The following is a 17,274-nucleotide window of genomic DNA, read 5'->3' as shown; positions in this document are numbered from 1 at the left end:
TAGTTTTTTCTGTTGTAATTTGGGCTCCCAGGTGTGCTGCTGACTTTACGGGTCATATCCATAACATAACATGACTCAGTATATCTGCGCTGTTAGCTTTTCTTGTTATCACACCATGGAGCAGATACTAGGGCTCGGTGTAATTGCAGTACTGAATCATTAAAGCACAGTTTCCCCCATGAATAAATAAGACATGGGCTCAGACAACAGCAAGACGCAGCGCCAGAACGTCTTCTGTCTCCGAAGCCATTGCATTTTGCACGGTACTTAAATCTTAAACCGCTTAGTAAATGTAAACACTCAGTCACAAGATTGTTAAGCCAGTATCATTTAGTTAGAGCTCACATTGAAAATAAAAGGTACTTAATGTTCCATTGAGATTATACCGGACTGCCAACGTAAACTGCATTACAGCCCATCGTTCAAATTGATGCTGTTAACCTCACGTCTGACACCCTAGGCTGAGTGAGGGGGTTATGGATTACTGGACCCGACTCCTGATTCATTAACGGGTTCCTTGGTGAATTTGGAGCTTGTTTGGCGGCCCAGACATTGATAATCGGGAGCAGAGGTTGATTATCCAATTACATTTATCGACGTACAAACCAATAAACCATATGTGTTGTGTTTACAAAAATCATTAGAAACACATCAGACTAAAAGCATTAACAACCCCCTCCCGAGTTCACTTAGACATTTATTATAGTGAAAGGTTTCTGACAACAAATGAATATATCCAAAACAAGAAGCCTTCATCGAACAGCCATTTCTGAATTTCTAAAAAAAAAAAGGACAATGTAGGACAAGGCATTCAAGTGTATGTAAAATCAAAACTTCCTTTTTTTAGTTTTTAAATAGAGTGGGCAAGGATAAAACTGGTCATACATAGATCAAAATTCAGCTGGTTCAGCTTTGACCAGAAGACTTTCGATCCATATATGGCCATTCCCATTCGGGAGAAGATGACCTATTAATTGAGGAAAGGATTTCCCCATCCACTTCAACTGTGTGGATGGGGAAATCGGTTCAGTTTTTTAAATTCAGCCAAGAGAGCTATGTATGGCCAGCTTAAGACCCTCTACCAAGTCTTTATTGCTGCCGTGTCCCAGCTGGGGAGATTTATTCTTCAATTTTTTTGTTAGGAACCATTGTCACCGAAACAGAAAAAAATGAGAGATCCTATGTTTTAGAGTTGTCATGAGAGCAAATGGTGAGGGGAAAATTTACAGTACAACCAAATGCTCAAACTGTCTAAAGCTGGCTCTACACTGCTCAAATGTTGGCCAATTTCTACTGATTCAACCAAAATTCCAGCTGTAGGTGGCTCTGTTGGTACCACCTGGCTCAACTATTTTTGAAGGAGCTGGGTGTAAAATTGATGACCGAAGGGTGCCTGCATCTAATCAGAGGCAGTTACTGTTAGGGTGTTCGGCAGTCACAAGTCCCCCCAGCCCCTGAATACAGTAGCCAGCAGGGAGATTCTTCTTCAGCCATACTATTAAGGCTAGGTTTACACCCTTCTGTGTTAGGAAACCATGTGATTTTATGCATGTTCCCGACACAAGGGTGTGAACCTAGCCTAAATATTACAGAAAGGTGCTATCCTTTAGCAGATGCACAGTAGTGCCATTAATTGGTATGAGGTTGGGTGCAGCATGTTTTTAGCAAAGGGTCAGGGACTTCATTACCATGTTTGCCATGCATAGGGCTGCCCATGGAAATGAATGGGATACCCTACACATGACATGTGGGAACATATAGAAAATGTGCTGGCACACGCATGTACTCTGTTGCAGCAGCATTGTGTGAACCGAGCCTTACCGTGGATAAGGGATCGATTGGTTCCTCTATTTCAGCCTGGTAGGCTGAACAAGTGAAAGTGTTACTAAACCCACACAGTAAAATCAGTCTGTATATGCAGTAAAGCATGCTTGTTATACTCACTGTGGAACCTAAGGGGTTAATTCTGCTCACTGTGTAAACAAGCTGTTTGATCCTCTCTTCTCTGATCCTCCCCTTCTTCCACAGCCCCCAATCCATCTTTTGGAGGGTGCATGTGTTTGGCACAGGGCCAATCAGCACTGTCCAGACAGAGGGTCAGGAGTCATGCAGCCGCATAGGACAGTAAGAGGAGAATGAAAACTCCTCCTACAAGCTTTAACCAGTGCTCGGCCAGACACTGATAGTAGGCACAAGACTGCTATATACTGCTGATGAGAAAAGGTATTGAGCAGTTTATATTTACTAAAATAATTACATTTCCATGTTCTGTGTACTGTAGGAGACCAGATATAGTGAATACATAGTCCTGGGTTTAGTAACACTTTAAGTAGCAGAAAGGGTAAGGCTTTTTTCAGCGGAAGAGACCAACAAACTATTCTCTACCAAAAAAAATGCAATATTATATATTTTTTTAGACTTTAGTTCTACCTTTTTCAAGTATCGTCTGTCCTTTTACCAGTGTGCTGCCTTAACATGTTCAGGTTCATTTATGCCCTGAAAGTCTGCACTGGTAAATTAAAAACCATATGTTTTCTAGGTAGCACTTTAATCCGGTCCCCAATCTATAAAATGCATAAGTTTTATATTCCTTGTAACCATTTAGCTAAATTACTTATGGATATATCAATTATTCACATACATAGAAGTCTATTGAGCTATATTCCAAAGTAATATACCTTAATTTAGAACACTGGTTTGGAATGTAAATATTTAAGCCCCTTGAAGCGGAGTTCAACCCGTTTTTAGTTTATTAAAAGTCAGCAGCTACAAAAAGTGTAGCTGCTGACTTTTAATAAGCAGACATTCACCTGTCCCACGGTCCAGCGATGCGGCCACCTGGAGCCTCGCTCTTCTCCTTCTCCTCTCCGTGGCACCATCATAGCAACTGTGGGCCCCTTGCCCGTGACAGCTTACGGCTTCACAGCCAGGCGCGCATTGGCTAGGCTATCTTCTGGGACCTGTGAAGTTTCCCAGAAGAATTCAGGGAGGGAGGGGCCTTCTAGGGGAAGAGGAGTCACCTAGGCGGCCGAAAAGCGGAAGAAGGAAGTGTGACAGGAAGTCCCTCTAAAAATAAGTTACCCACTCCCCCACCCCAAAAAAAAAATTACATGCCAAATGTGGCTTGTAGGGGGGCGAGGAGTGCTTAAGGCGGAAGTTCCACTTTTGGGTGGAACTCCGCTTTAAGAACAATGGGACCGGGCCATCCCCCCTTGCTCCTTTTATAATGCATTCCTTAGCATCTAAGCCACATAGATGATTGCCTATTTAGAAAAGATTTAGAAAAGAATCACCCCTCTTAACCACTTGACCTCCAGAAGATTTTCCCCCCTTCATGACCAGGCCATTTTTTGCGATACAACACTACCTTACTTTAACTGACAATTTTTTTCCCCACAAATAGAGCTGTCTTTTGGTGGTATTTGATCACCTCTGCAGTTTTAATTTTTTTTGCGCTATAAACAAAAAAAGATTTTGAAAAAAAAAAACAATATTTTTTACTGCTATAAAACACATCCAATAAAAAAAAATCAAATATCTTCATCAATTTCAGCCAATATGTATTCTGCTACGTATTTTTAGTAAAAAAAAAATCCCAATAATCGTATATTGATTGGTTTGCGCAAAAATTATAGCGTCTACAAACTATGGGATATATATATATATATTTTTTTTTTTTACTAGTAATGGCGGCGATTAGCGACTTATTGCAGTGGACAAATCAAACACCTAATTGATACTTTTGACACTTTTTGGGGACCAGTGACACTAATAGAGTGAAAATATGCACTGTCACTGTACAAATGACACTGGCAGGGAAGGGGTTAACATTAAGGGCAATCAAAGGGTTAACTGTGTGTCTAGCCTGTGCTTACTTAATGTGGGGGAGGTGATTTGACTAGGAGAAGGCAAATATCCGTGTTCCTGCTTTGCAGAAACACAGGATCAATACCTTCTCTTCTGACAGAACGACAATCTGCCTTGTTTACATGGGCAAATTGTCATTCTGCCTGTGTCCTGTGTTATCAGAGGGTGCCGGGCGGACAACGAGTCCATGGTACCCGCCAATCAGCTCCCGCTGTGTATAATCACAGTGGAAGCGGGCCGTTGGAGGCGTACATGTGTTCCCCAGACCTGGAAGCGTCACATCATGTACTAGGTATGTGATCGGGCACAGAACGACCGCCCTGCCACAGTAAATGTGTGGTGGGTGGTCAGCAAGCGGTTAAGATAATCACATTTTGTTGCTTTGCAGCCTCAAATGAAGACAGATATGGTTTTTGTTTTTATCCGGTTGTATTTACTAGTGTAACTTATAACATCCAAGTGAAAGATATAACACCAACATATCATAAAAAATAAAACAATACCTGGTGGTCATGTCCTCCTACCTGGTGGTCATGTCCTCGGATACAAGGTTTTTGGAACAAGGTCTTCCAAATTATATGCAAGGTCACTGGTTGTCCCATTCCCCAAACCCCCAATTAGCTCTGCTGAACGGACGAGCAGATAATATCACTAAACACAATCAATCTCTCCTGTTCTATATGCTTTTAGAAGCTAAAATCATTATAGCCTGAGCCTGGAAACAGCCCTCTGTTTCCTTTAAGGGAGTCAAACGGAATATCTCTTGGATCATGGTGCAAGAAAAATTTGTTAGTATCCTCCAGGATAAGGTTGGGAAATTTGAATTGATCTGGGAACCCTGGGCAGACTACGTCCACACCCCCTTACTGAATACTGCACATACTGCAACCCTATAATCTCCTCCCCCTCTCTTTTTATTTCCCTTCCAAATCCATCCTTCTCTTCTTCTTTTATCATCTTTCTCAGTCAATTTGAGTTCAATATAGTTACGCCTGAACAAGGACTTCTCAAAACGCCTTCCCATCTGCTGACTCCATATAAGTGTGCCCATTAGGAAGCTGAGAAACCCCTATCTTGGCCCTCCCTGTCCTCGCTGGAAACTAGATCACATCAATAGGTAACTCTACTACTTGATCGCTGTGCCCTCTACAATCGTTTCTTGGACACCTAGGGGAGCTTTGATACTTCCTCATACTGGGTTTACTGGATTCTCTGCTAGGGGAGCATCCAAGATCCGTTTTCCAGGTGCACGGCCCTCGGGTTCCCTCATCCCTTATTTAATGTTTACCAGGTGGTAGCCCAGGGCACTGGGATCAACCGTTCTATGTTCCATACTGTGCTTATTGTCTACTTGCTATGTCCTTCTGGAGACCAGACTGTATTCATTTCAACTAGATGTAATCCTTGTCAATTTTTGATTTCTGTTTATATTGTTCATTAATCTTCTGAAAATATTCCATATAAATTATTGAAAACAAAAAAATTAAAAAAATAATAAACATAATCAGGAATGTAATAAACATAACATTTACCAGAGTTGGAAAAAAGGATCACCCCCTTATGTCAGTATTTTGCTGAACCACCTTTTCCACCTAATTACAGGCTTTAGTCTGTTGGGATTTGTATCTACTAACTTTACACATCTAGACTTTGCAATTTTTGCCCACTCTACTTTTCAAAACTGCTCAAGTTCAATTAAATTTGATGGTGACGGTTTGTGGACTGCAGTCTTTAAGTAATTCCACAGATTTTCAATGCAAAAAATGTCCTGGTCATGAAGGAGGTAAAACCTTTTGGAGGTCATGTGGTTAAACTGAAGGTGTGCTTTAAATATAAATGTACATGGAAAAACTATTATATATAAATGTTTTTTTCCAATTAAACCAATTATACTTTACTGTTCAGCTTTGTCTAAATCCATGGAAAGAGCTCATTAACAGCAAAACATCCTCTAGCTTTATCCCATAACTGATATTACCTTGGCAGTCATCCAGCAAGGATGCTAACTATAGTGCCTGTTATATATATGATAGATATGGGAGGGAGGAGGCACACCAGAAATCCTAAAAATGACACGCCACTGAAAATATATGACACCGCAAGAAAGTAAAATGTGTAAACTGTGTGCTAGATAAACTTACAGCAATAACTCAGAATGAGCACTCTCGGACTATCCATGATAGCTTTCCCTTCCACAATTTCAACTTTTTGTTTATCTCTTTTCTGGAGGAGAGATTACCGCATTTGCCTGGCTAGGACAGCAGAACAAGTTTGTCAGTAACAGATACCCGCGGTCTGTCATCCGAGTCCTCTGTGGGTGTAAACAGGCCTTTATTAATGTTTTCATTTGCTCACCGTGTAATAAATGACATAGCCCCATACGACGGCCATAAAACGAATTTCCACAAGAAGGTCCTTTATATATTTTTCTGACGTTCCAATGCCTAGGAGACATTCTTTTCCCCTGAGTTTTATTTTAAGTATTCACAGCGCTTTTGAGATTGCCTATAGCCTAGTCATATCCTCGCTGTGCCGGATATTGCCGAGAAAACGTCAGAAATGTTATACTCTATAAATGTAATGCAGATCACCAATCATAAAGGCTATTATCAGTGGGATTTAATTATTAAAGCAATTTCAATTTTATACTATGTAGCTCTCAAATAATACGCAGATGGTGAAATGCGCACTTTTCAAGATGTATGTAAAAATGAGACTCTTAAAGAGATCCATTTGTATTGTTCTTGAAAACCTTGACTCCATCCAATGCCATTCCCATGCATGACATGAATGGGTCTGAAGCAACAGCTCAGATAGAAAGCAATTGTGCTGCAAGTGTGTGTGGCACCCTCCTAGGTAGGTGCTAAAAGAGAGTATCGTTTTTGGGTCTTTCTGCTTACCAGGAAGGCTGCCAGGTAAATCCAGATGCTCTCTGCCTACCAGGGAGCAGGGATCCATTGATATGGTCTGCTCATGGTACTCAGATGCTGCTCATGTTGTCTGAATGTTTTCACACTGGTCCAATAGGATGGGGCGTACTTGTCACCTGACAAGTGAGAGCATACGCATAGTTACAGCCCTGGTCATTAGCAGAGGAAAGGGCCTCAGTGCATGCTGGGTGAATGTATATATGCCAAGGGCACATGTGCTTGGGGTCTTCGGCTGGAGAGCGGGTCCCGGAAGGAGGGGACGGCTGCCCCTCCTCTGCACAGGCTGCCACACAGTCTCAGGTGGCTGACCTGAGGGCCTGAGTTTGAGTAAAGCTGTAAACCCAGATGCCCTGCAGAGTTGACTGGAAGGGAGAAACATTGGGAAGGATCTGTTTCTCCCTGCTGTAAATACAGATCTGTGCCATGGGGCCTGTCCTGAGAGGGCCATCCCTTCAGCTAGTAGAGTCAGTGGACGGGGGTCAGCCAAAGGGGAAGCTAGTGAGTGTCTTGAAGATAAAACAGTTTCACAGAGTCTGTTACTGGAGCAAGCAGAGGACATACTTCTCCCATACATGTGCAGTATGGTATAGCAGAGAGGCTGCTACCACATTCAACCTGGTGAGGCCGAGTGAGAGTTGTCCTCATCTGTAAATAGTTCCAGTTGGAGTATCCCACTATTCCCTTTTCCTATCCAAGTTCCACCAAGAAATACAGAAAAACCCAAACACCCTGGATTAATTATTGGATAACGAGTGGATGAGAGTACGGATGGTTGTGTGAAAACACCTAGCAATTGGCAGCAAGGAAATCAGGGGGAGGCCCAGAGACGTCTACACAAAGCAATCCCTACGGGGGCAGTTCTACATTTGAAAATGACTTGTTAAGCTATTGCTAGACTTGCCAGGCCTCACAAGTTTGTTGTACAATTGCAGCAAGTCCGCATTGCATGACTCCAGATCAACTTTCTTTGCACACATTCTGCAAATCTGCTGCAAGTTCTGGTTCAGTTATGTTGTGCAATAGTCCTCCCACCACAGGGGTCACTGTGGCTGAATTTTTATGCTGTAGACTTGCAAAGATCTTGCTGTAGACTGACCACTGCAACTTTGCTCTTTCTAGAGAGTTGCCAATGCAAATTTGCTACAAATTAGAAAAGTGACTCTGCAAGTGTACAACTTGCCAGTGAAAATGTGCAGCAAGTTAACAGACTTACAATTCAACACTGCCACACATTTGTGGCAAGTTATCCTTACTATATGGAAGAAGTAATTTAAACAGCCTCCATGGGGATTTATTGTTAGTGTGTGTAGTGTACTGTACAACTGCTTGGGCTTCCCTGCCTACCAATATGCTGGAAAAATACAACATTATCCCCCCTGCTAAATTACAATAGTGAAGTGAAGATTGTATCATGTACAGCAAGGGACTTTTATTTTATTTTTTTTCATTGAATGCAAGGGGCTTTTATATTTAAATGACTGAGCAGTTCAAATTTGATAAGAGATCTGTTTTATCTGCCAAAGATTTTGTATTTATGCCCATCTGGTCCTGAGATTTATACAGCTTTGCCACACAGTGCAGCCCTGCTCTTAGGCCTCTTTCACACGGAGCGGATCCGCTGAGCGGACTCCGCCAGCTCAGCAGAAGATCGTTTGTTGATCCTCGCTGAACCAGCGGATGACAGGTCTGTCTCTGCTCACTGTGCAGGGATGGACCTGTCAGAGCTCTGCTATCCTCTATGGGAGTTCGCTTTCATCCAACCCCATCCGATCTGCTGGACGGATAGCAAACGTATCGCCATCCGTCTGTTTTGAGCCCTGGATCTTATTGGATCGGATGGCAGACGGGTGTCAGCAGACACATCTCTGCGCCTGACCATAGAAGTCAATAGGTGGCCAGCTCAGATCCACCTGAAAAAATGGACAGGCGGTATCCGAGTGGGCCTATCGTGTGAAAGAGCATCTTCAGTCCCCCTCAAAATAAATAAATACAATTCAGCATCTACAGTATCTAAAATAAATAAATAAATACAATTCAGCATCTACGGTATTTGTACTGTAATATTATTAATAAAAGGACACTTACCTGTCCGGGGATCCGGTGCTGTCCTCACGGTGGAGGTTCTTTAGCAGTCTTGTGTGAATCAGACCTAAAACCCCAAGTGCTTTTTTTTATACCATCATTATTCCTTTATATTGGCTTTTGAAATTTACAAATACAGCAATTTAGAACTTGGATGAAAGGTTTAGCACTGGGAAACACTTTTTGAAAGATAAACAGTACATGTTATATACAGCTATATAGGCCATACATAAGACCAAAATGAGGAACAAATGAGGAGGAAAGAGGGACTTCTAAATCAGGGACAGTCCCTCGAAGTCAGGCACGGTTGGGAGCTATGGGAAATCGAGTGAAACTGCACTTGCAAAAGTGCACAGTCAATTTGTCGTTAGTAATTCAACCTCTATATATACTTTTGGGAATACTGTCCTACATCAACAAATACGATATCATTGGTTTTCCTCTAAACAGGTGCTGGAAAGCGATGTCTTGCCATAAATATTACATGTCCTCGGAGATAAAACACCTACTACACCATTTCATTCACTAGTCTGTGTTATCTTGTATTTGGCATTATGTTATTTTTTTTCATTAATAGAAAGGAAAGATCCTGATGTAGCAAAACGTTCCCTACATGCAGACATGAATAAATGATGAAGCTAAATTTCCTTTCAAAAGTTGTTTGATAGATTCCATTAATATTCGGATTTTGCCATGCCTGCTGCTGGGAAACGACTCTCGAATGAATCTTTAATATGTAACACTTGAGCACCGGGCTGCTTAGTAATTTTCTTGTCTAATTACCCTGCGATCCTCCTCTTTAGGTATTCAATCGATCGGCACACTGACCTTGACAGATTTTTCAACATCCAAGAGGATGGTTACATCAAAACCACAAAAGCTTTGGACAGAGAGGAGAAAGAGTGGCACAACATCTCTGTGATAGCAAGCGAAGCCTGTAAGTATTCCCCAGATGGAGCAAATTCATTATGGAAGTCCCGTTTCAGAGAGCAATGGAGAGAGAACAGCTGCAGTGGGCAGCATTTCCTGCCTGCTCTGGCTGGGATGGAACTCCTCGTTAGAGATGAGTGAATTGATTAGCTTCAATTGATTTGCTAAAAAGTCTGACCTCATTGGATAATACAGAGAAATTAGTTTTCTTCATTGACGTGAGCTGATCTCTATATAAACTTTGCCTTTATTTAAAGTTAAAAAAGAATTCCAATCAATTATACAATTATAAAATTTGGTCCATTTAAAATGACAGATAATTTTAAAAAATGTAAATTAACTGAATGACTTTGCATTTTCTTAAACCTCTTCCCGCCCTCCCCTGGCATCCATTTAAAAAAAGAGTTTATCTCTATATAAACATTGCCTTTATTTAAAGTTAAAAAAAGAATTCCGACTAAATATAAAATGATAAAATTCGGTCCATTTAAAATTACAAATATTTTAAAAATGTAAAAACCCTTACTGAATGACTTTTAATTTTCCATTTAAAAATTGGTTGATCTCTATACAAACATTGCTTTTATTTAAAGTTAAAAAAGACTTCCAAGCAATTATAAAATTTTGTCCATTTAAAATTACTAATATTTAAAAAAATGTAAACTCTAACTGAATGACTTTTCATTTTCTTATGCCCCTTCCCACCCTCCCTGCCACCCTTTTTAAAAGTTTTAAATGCCCAGGGGGGCAGGATGTATTGGCTATCATGTGACCACTGTCTATCAATGTTCGGTCATGTGACCACTATCAATGACAGCTCGGTCATGTGACTACTGCCAATGACAGCTCTGTCTCTGTGCTGGGAGTACGCAGTGAGCATGCTCTCAGCACAGAAACATTGGCTGCCTATGGCTTCTGGGAGTTAAAGCCCACCCTTTTGCAACCACAAGGTTATGTGGGCAGCAACAGAGTGCCTTTATTTAAAGATAAAAAAGAATTCCAAACAACTATAAAATTATACAATTTAAAATGACAAATATTTAGAAAAAAATGTAAACCCTAACAGAATGGCTTTTAAATTTCTTTAATCTCCTCCCGCCCTCCCTGACATCCATTTAAAAAGTTCTAAATGCCCATAGGGGCAGGATGGATTGGCAGTCATGCAACCGCTGTCTATTACAGTTCAGTCATGTGACCACTATCAATGACAGCTCGGTCATGTGACCACTGCCAATGCATGTCTCGCAACTTTTTGAGATGGGAATGAGGGACACCTATCAGCAAAAGTATGCAGGCATAGGACACACCCCCTGCCATGCCCCCTTAAAGGAGAATTGTACAAAAAATAAAAAAGATTGGTTAAACCCACAAGTGATTTTTTCACCACTACTATTCCTTTATATTGGTTTTTGGAATTTACAGATACAGCAATTTAGAAATCAGATGAAAGGTTTAGCACTGGGAAACACTTTTTGATAGCTAAAAAGTGAATTTTATATACATCTATATAGATTAGACCAAAATGATATATATATATATATATATATATATATATATATATATATATATATATATATATATATATATATATATATATATATAGAGAGAGAGAGAGAGACAGACAGGGTTTTTTTTCTCAGAGAATAGGTGCAGGAACTCCCCCTTTCAGAGTCACCCCTTGTCTCCGCCCCTACCCACCTCTGAGCCCTGTTCATATGTTCCACCCCCTACCCACCTCCCAGTACTGCCCCTTTTAAAGAATACAAATCCACATATAATTTTGTGGTACTCAGTAATTTGTATGGAATTTGGTAATGATAGCAAGAAAGGCAGTAAAATAGATCCCCTGCAGTCAGTAACAATAGGGCCCCACGCCAGCAACAATAGATCCCCCTAACAACAATGGACCATACGCAACAAAATTTTCCTGCTGCCAGCATCAATAAACTCTCTGTCAGCCAATAACAATAGATCTCTCCCTCAACAGTAGATCTCTCGCAGCAAGACCCACCTACAGTAACAATAGGTTCCCCACCAGCAACATTAGACCTCCTCAGCAACATTAGACCCCACTGCAAAAGTAGACCCCCTCCAACCAGAATAGATCCCCAATCAATAGACCCGGCAGCACATCCCCAGCTTTTCTTGCCATTACATACAGTCAGTGCTGGAGGTGCCGGAACTGCGTTCCCCCACGTTCCCGCTGAAAAAAAGCCATATATATATATATATATATATATATATATATATATATATATATATATATACAGCTCTAGGTGGCAATCCTGCTGCTACACCTCCCCTGCACATGGAAAGGGTGCTGGCTCAGCATGCAATGGACATGTAAAAGGAAAAATCTGGACAGCTGCACTTCAATGCAATCACCTTTATTGATGTAAAAAACAGTCCATGCAGCAAACAGAGGTGAAAAAAACCCAGCTGTAGCTAACGTGAATCACACCCTTACTGGTGCGTGTTCATAGCTATGAAACGCGATAGCTACAGCTGATTCTTTTTCACCTCTGTTTGCTGCATGGACTGTTTTTTTACATCAATAAAGGAGATTTCATTGAAGTGCAGCTGTCCAGATTTTTCCTTTCCCAAGCCTTGCTGTTATGTTGATCCAGTGGCTGAAATAGAACCAATTCTTTGCTCATAAATGTTGATGCAAAAGATTTCCTTTAAATCCCGGTCACCCAACATAGCATACTTACTTTTGCTTCACTTTGGGGTATGGAGGAGCATGTGACTCAGGCTGTGTTCACACTATTGCGGGTTCCCTGCATCCAATTCGCAATAGCAGGATATTTTTACCATCTCTCTATGGAGCCGGTTCACATATCTCCGCATCAGCTCTGATGCGAATTTGCACAGGAGCCCTGTGCGTCTTTTGGTCTGTTTCCGGTCCGAATTCAGCAAAAATTCTGTGTGAAATCGGACCTGAAACGCGCCAGTTGTCCTGCTGTGAGCCGCATGCGAGGATAGTGTGAACCCAGCCTCACATGAAAGTATTGGTACTTTGTGATTGGTTTCCAGTGCTGTCACATGGCAGCACAAAGGCGGTTAATCCTACAGTATGGAAGTGTCAGTGGTAAATCTGTCTTGAGACTACACAGGGTTGTTTTTCCTTGAAAACGGGAGTTGGTTAGCAATAGCAGCCTATATTTCTCATTGCTTATTTTCTTGTAATGCTGATGCAACTTTACTACTTCTTTTCTGGAATTAATACAAACAGATCAAGCGTGTTTCCAGCTATCTATTTTTAATAGGCAGAGAAAAAAAAATTCAAACTCAAAATTGGTTTTGCTTGCATAAACATAAAATAAAAAAGGGTATTATAATTGCTTGGAAACAGATTTTCTGTATGACTTGACTTAACATGAAGCTTTTCTTTATGAAAAAAGAACTGAAAACGATGATACAACAAAACATTTAAAAATTTAATACAAATAATCATTTATTTTTTAAGCTGGTTATAGAATTCTACAACAACATGTTAGAGATGCAGTAGGTCAGTAGACTGCAGAGGCAGAGTCACAGAAATGGTACACGTAGCCAAGTAAGGCTGGGGCAGAGGTCCATCTCCCACATGCCGGTTGTACAATTACTGCCTGCCACTTGGACATCTGTGAATCACAGCTACCTCCGTTCCAGGGTGCACATATTGCAGATTATCGTTCTAATGCCAGTACGACTTTACTGTTGATGACTTATAGGCTCTAATATTTTCTACAATCACTTTTGAATTACAGATTAACACTTTATGAACCTTGCTGGAATTACAATAGCTTAAAGTGATTGTAAAGGCTTGTTTTATTATCCTATAAAAATAACAAACGTGTTATACTTATCTGCTCTGTTGCAGTGGATTTGCACAAAGCGGCCCCAATCCTCCTCTTCTTGGGTCCCTTTTCTGTGACCCTGGCTCCTCCCTCCTGTTGAGTGCCCCCACAGCAAGCAGGTTGCCATGGGGGCACTTGAGCTGAGTCACAGCTCCCTGTGTCCATTCAGACATGGAGCACCAGCCCAGCCAACGGCCCCTCCCTCCCCTAATTGGCTAGCTGACTTTGATTGGCAGCAGCGGGAGCCAATAGCACTGCTGCTGTGTCTCAGCCAATCAGGAAGGAGAATGTGGGACGGCTGAGACACTCGTGGACATCGCTGGACAGATAGGAACCTCAGGTAAGTGTTAGGGGGGCTGAGGGGGGATGCTGCACACAGAAGGCTTTTTATCTTAAGGCATAGAATGCCTTAAGATAAAAAAAACCTTCTGCCTTTACAACACCTTTAATCCAATTCTTCTATTAAACAAATATTCTAGGAAAAATATAAAATTTTCTCCTACCAAGATACCAGTAGAGTGACAAAAACAAGCCATGGTCACTTCTCGCTTATCCTTTCATAGTCCTGGAATATCCCCACAAAAGGGGGTATCTGTCCCTAAAATAGGCTTCCCGTCCTGTGCCTTTTTTTTTTTTTTTATCAGACAAACATACTTAAATTTCATTTTTTTTTTTTAAATGCCAGCTTCCCTATGTACTAATATACCATTAATGTACCTCTGTTGCAGAGAAGAAAAAACATTCTCTGTTTTTTAGGACAGGCCTCACCTCAGCCTCCAGTGTCACCTGTAGAAAACTCCTCCATTACATGTACTGAAATTTGGTATTGTGGACAGAAAAACTATTAAAAATACTTCACCAGCTGACCTCATTACCCAATTAAAAGAAATCCGGTATTCGCTGCAACACTTCACCTTTATTGATCCTTCATGCAAAAGACATCACAGTAGTAAAGTGCAGGGTACAGTAAAAATGTATGCATTTTGCGCTGTGAATAGCGTTTACTCATAACCTCATACCATGGAGGTATATCAAAAAGAATTTTGGATTTCTTTTTATTGTGTACCTACAGACGAGCTGTGCTAACACCTTCACCTAAACCCTGGCTGTGCTGTGGATGCATGGCTAATGTGCTCACCTGGAGCGGCTTTCTTTTCAGAGCTGACTTTATTAACATGCACCCTGCTCCTGTCCTCCCCCTCTAGGAGGTGGATCCCGCCCACCTCTGCAGTTACATGCTTTTCCAATGCAGTAAATTTTAAAGAGCACTGTTCTCACTAAATACACAGCCACCGATTGTTTTGTACCTTACCTTCACCTTGCACAGATCATACATTTGGCAGAGTGTGCAGGAGCTGAGTGATCACATAACAGCCTATGTGGAGCAGAGCTATACTATTGAAAATGGGGCAAAGTGTTCTTGGAAGTCTGTAAGACTCCCCATACACTATACACTATTTTTTTACTTGCGCATTTTGCTGCATTTGTCACTTGGATTTGCATTTTTTTCATGTGGCAAAATCTGTGTTTGCTTTCACATTGGGGGTGCCATTAACAATGAATGGCACCAAAAGCGTGACTAGTTCATCTTAGGTATATAAAGGTGGCCATCCACTAAGCAATCTGATTGTACAATTTCTGAGCAATCTCTTTTAGATTTTCCAAAACTATAAAATAGGAGGACACACCTTTCTATACAATCACTCTTCATCCAGTCACGCAGGCCCTTGCACTACATAGTTGCATGTTAGAGGATAACATTGTCTCCTAGATGGCCAACTTTATACAATAGGCCTATGTGTATTGCTCAATATTAGTGGGTTAGGAAATTGGAGCAAGAGAGCAACTTGCCAAATATTGGAAAATTATATGCAATTTCCTTTTGACTAATATTAATCTTTTTTTTTCAGCCCATAATGCTTTTTCAAGAAGAGTACCTGTATCGATAAAGATCTTGGACAGAAATGACAATGCTCCCGAATTTCCTGAACCCTATGAGGCCGCTGTTTGTGAAAATGCACCAATGAACAAGGTACTGTTTAATTTATATTGTGGGATCAATTATTTTTTATGCAAATGGTTCATTGCTTTACGTTTTTATTATTACTTAGGTTAGCCTGACTATTTTCATTTTCACTTAGTTTGCGTTTAGTTACTGTCAATATTATTATTATTATAAAGGATTTATATAGCACCAACAGTTTACGTAGCGCTTTATATTAAAGTTAGCATCCTTAAAGATCAAACAACCGAAGCTCTTTTTCCCCCTAGGATTTCTTTAGGTTTTGGTTGTTTTTTTTAACTTGTAAATTCTCTGTGGAAGTGAGAGTGTTGATTATTCTTTCTCTTTGGAAAAAAAATGAAACAGGAACATGGCCTTCTTCTAACACTGACTGGGTAGAAAAAAATCTTGCCGTTTTGCTCTTGACAGCTCAGTGATGGGTTTAAGGTTGGGGCAATGGCTCTTTGTCCATTATTCTTCATGATCAATCAACCATTCTGTGGCTAGGCTTGGAAATATTTGTTTCTAGCCTTGTCATTTGGTAAAAAAAAAATATGTTTCTTATAGGAATGAAACCAAGTACACCATCCCAAGTTCTGCTATTAGGTGTAGTGGCTTCAAGCAGGACATTAATAGTTGGGTACCGTGGCATCATATGCCAAAGCGAACATTCTCAGTTTCGCTCATTGAGCTGCTTATATAGCAATGAGTTCGACTTCTTTTTCTTTATGTAGAGAGTGTGGTTATAATAATTTCGATCTATTTATGGTAACTTAGTTTATGTAGAGTTCTTTGTAGTTTTTTATTCTTTTTAAAATGTATTTAATCACTTGTGTTTTGCAGCTTAATGATTTTTTTACTTGACTTTTTTTGGTAAAAAAAAAAGTAAACCAATAAGATTAATGAGAGGTAATTTCTTGGCACAAGAGGACAAGCATGTTGAGGATAACTGAAATCAGTAACTTAAAGGCCATTTCACACTTACCACCAACCAAAACCACCAAAAAACGTACATTTGTTTTACTTTTTTATTTTAAAATGCTGAATTTTTGCAGAAATCGTACACTGTGTTCTGAAATTAGAGATGGGCGAACACCCCCCCTGTTTGGTTTACAGCAGAACTCCCGAACAGGGGAAAAGTTCTGACCCAAATGATGAACCCAATTGAAGTCTATGGAAGCTGAACAGGAAAAATCAAAAGTGCCCATTTTGAAAGCTTATATGCAAGTAATTGGTCATAAAAGGGGTATGGAGGTCCGGGTACTGCCCTGAGGGACATGTACAGTATCAATGCAAATTTTGTTTTTTAAAAATTATTGTTTTAAAAGGGGCAGTGATTTAAAGGGTCTGTACTGATAATCAGCACATTGATTATCATGCCAGCCCCCTTCAAAAGGTGCCCATCAGCTGCCAATCAGTGCCCAACACCTGCCAGCCTGTCCCCATAATAAATGTCTGTCACCACCAATAACAGTGCCGGCCGATCAGTGCCTAAAAAAGTGCCAATCAGTGCCCCATCAGTAATGCCTGTCAGTGCCCAATCAAAGTGCCAATCAGTGCCACTCAGTAATGCCTGTCAGTAGCTCCTCATCAGTGCTGCCTATCCAGTGCCTCCTATCAG

General features: G+C 40.7%; 1 protein-coding gene across 2 annotated transcripts in view; it reads left to right on the top strand.

Moving 5' to 3' along the window:
• Positions 1 to 17,274, top strand: part of CDH11 (cadherin 11) — a 222,427-nt gene that overhangs the window by 190,034 nt on the left and 15,119 nt on the right. For both annotated transcript variants that reach the window (XM_073605563.1, XM_073605562.1), the window contains 2 exons: positions 9,683 to 9,816; positions 15,562 to 15,683. In XM_073605563.1, the coding sequence (XP_073461664.1) occupies positions 9,683 to 9,816; positions 15,562 to 15,683 (256 nt within the window). The remainder of the gene's footprint in view (positions 1 to 9,682; positions 9,817 to 15,561; positions 15,684 to 17,274) is intronic.

The sequence above is a fragment of the Aquarana catesbeiana genome, linkage group LG11, assembly GCF_042186555.1.
Source record: "Aquarana catesbeiana isolate 2022-GZ linkage group LG11, ASM4218655v1, whole genome shotgun sequence".
Taxonomy (NCBI): domain Eukaryota; kingdom Metazoa; phylum Chordata; class Amphibia; order Anura; family Ranidae; genus Aquarana; species Aquarana catesbeiana.
Note: the sequence above shows the minus strand (reverse complement) of the source record. Positions and strands in the feature narration are given on the sequence as shown.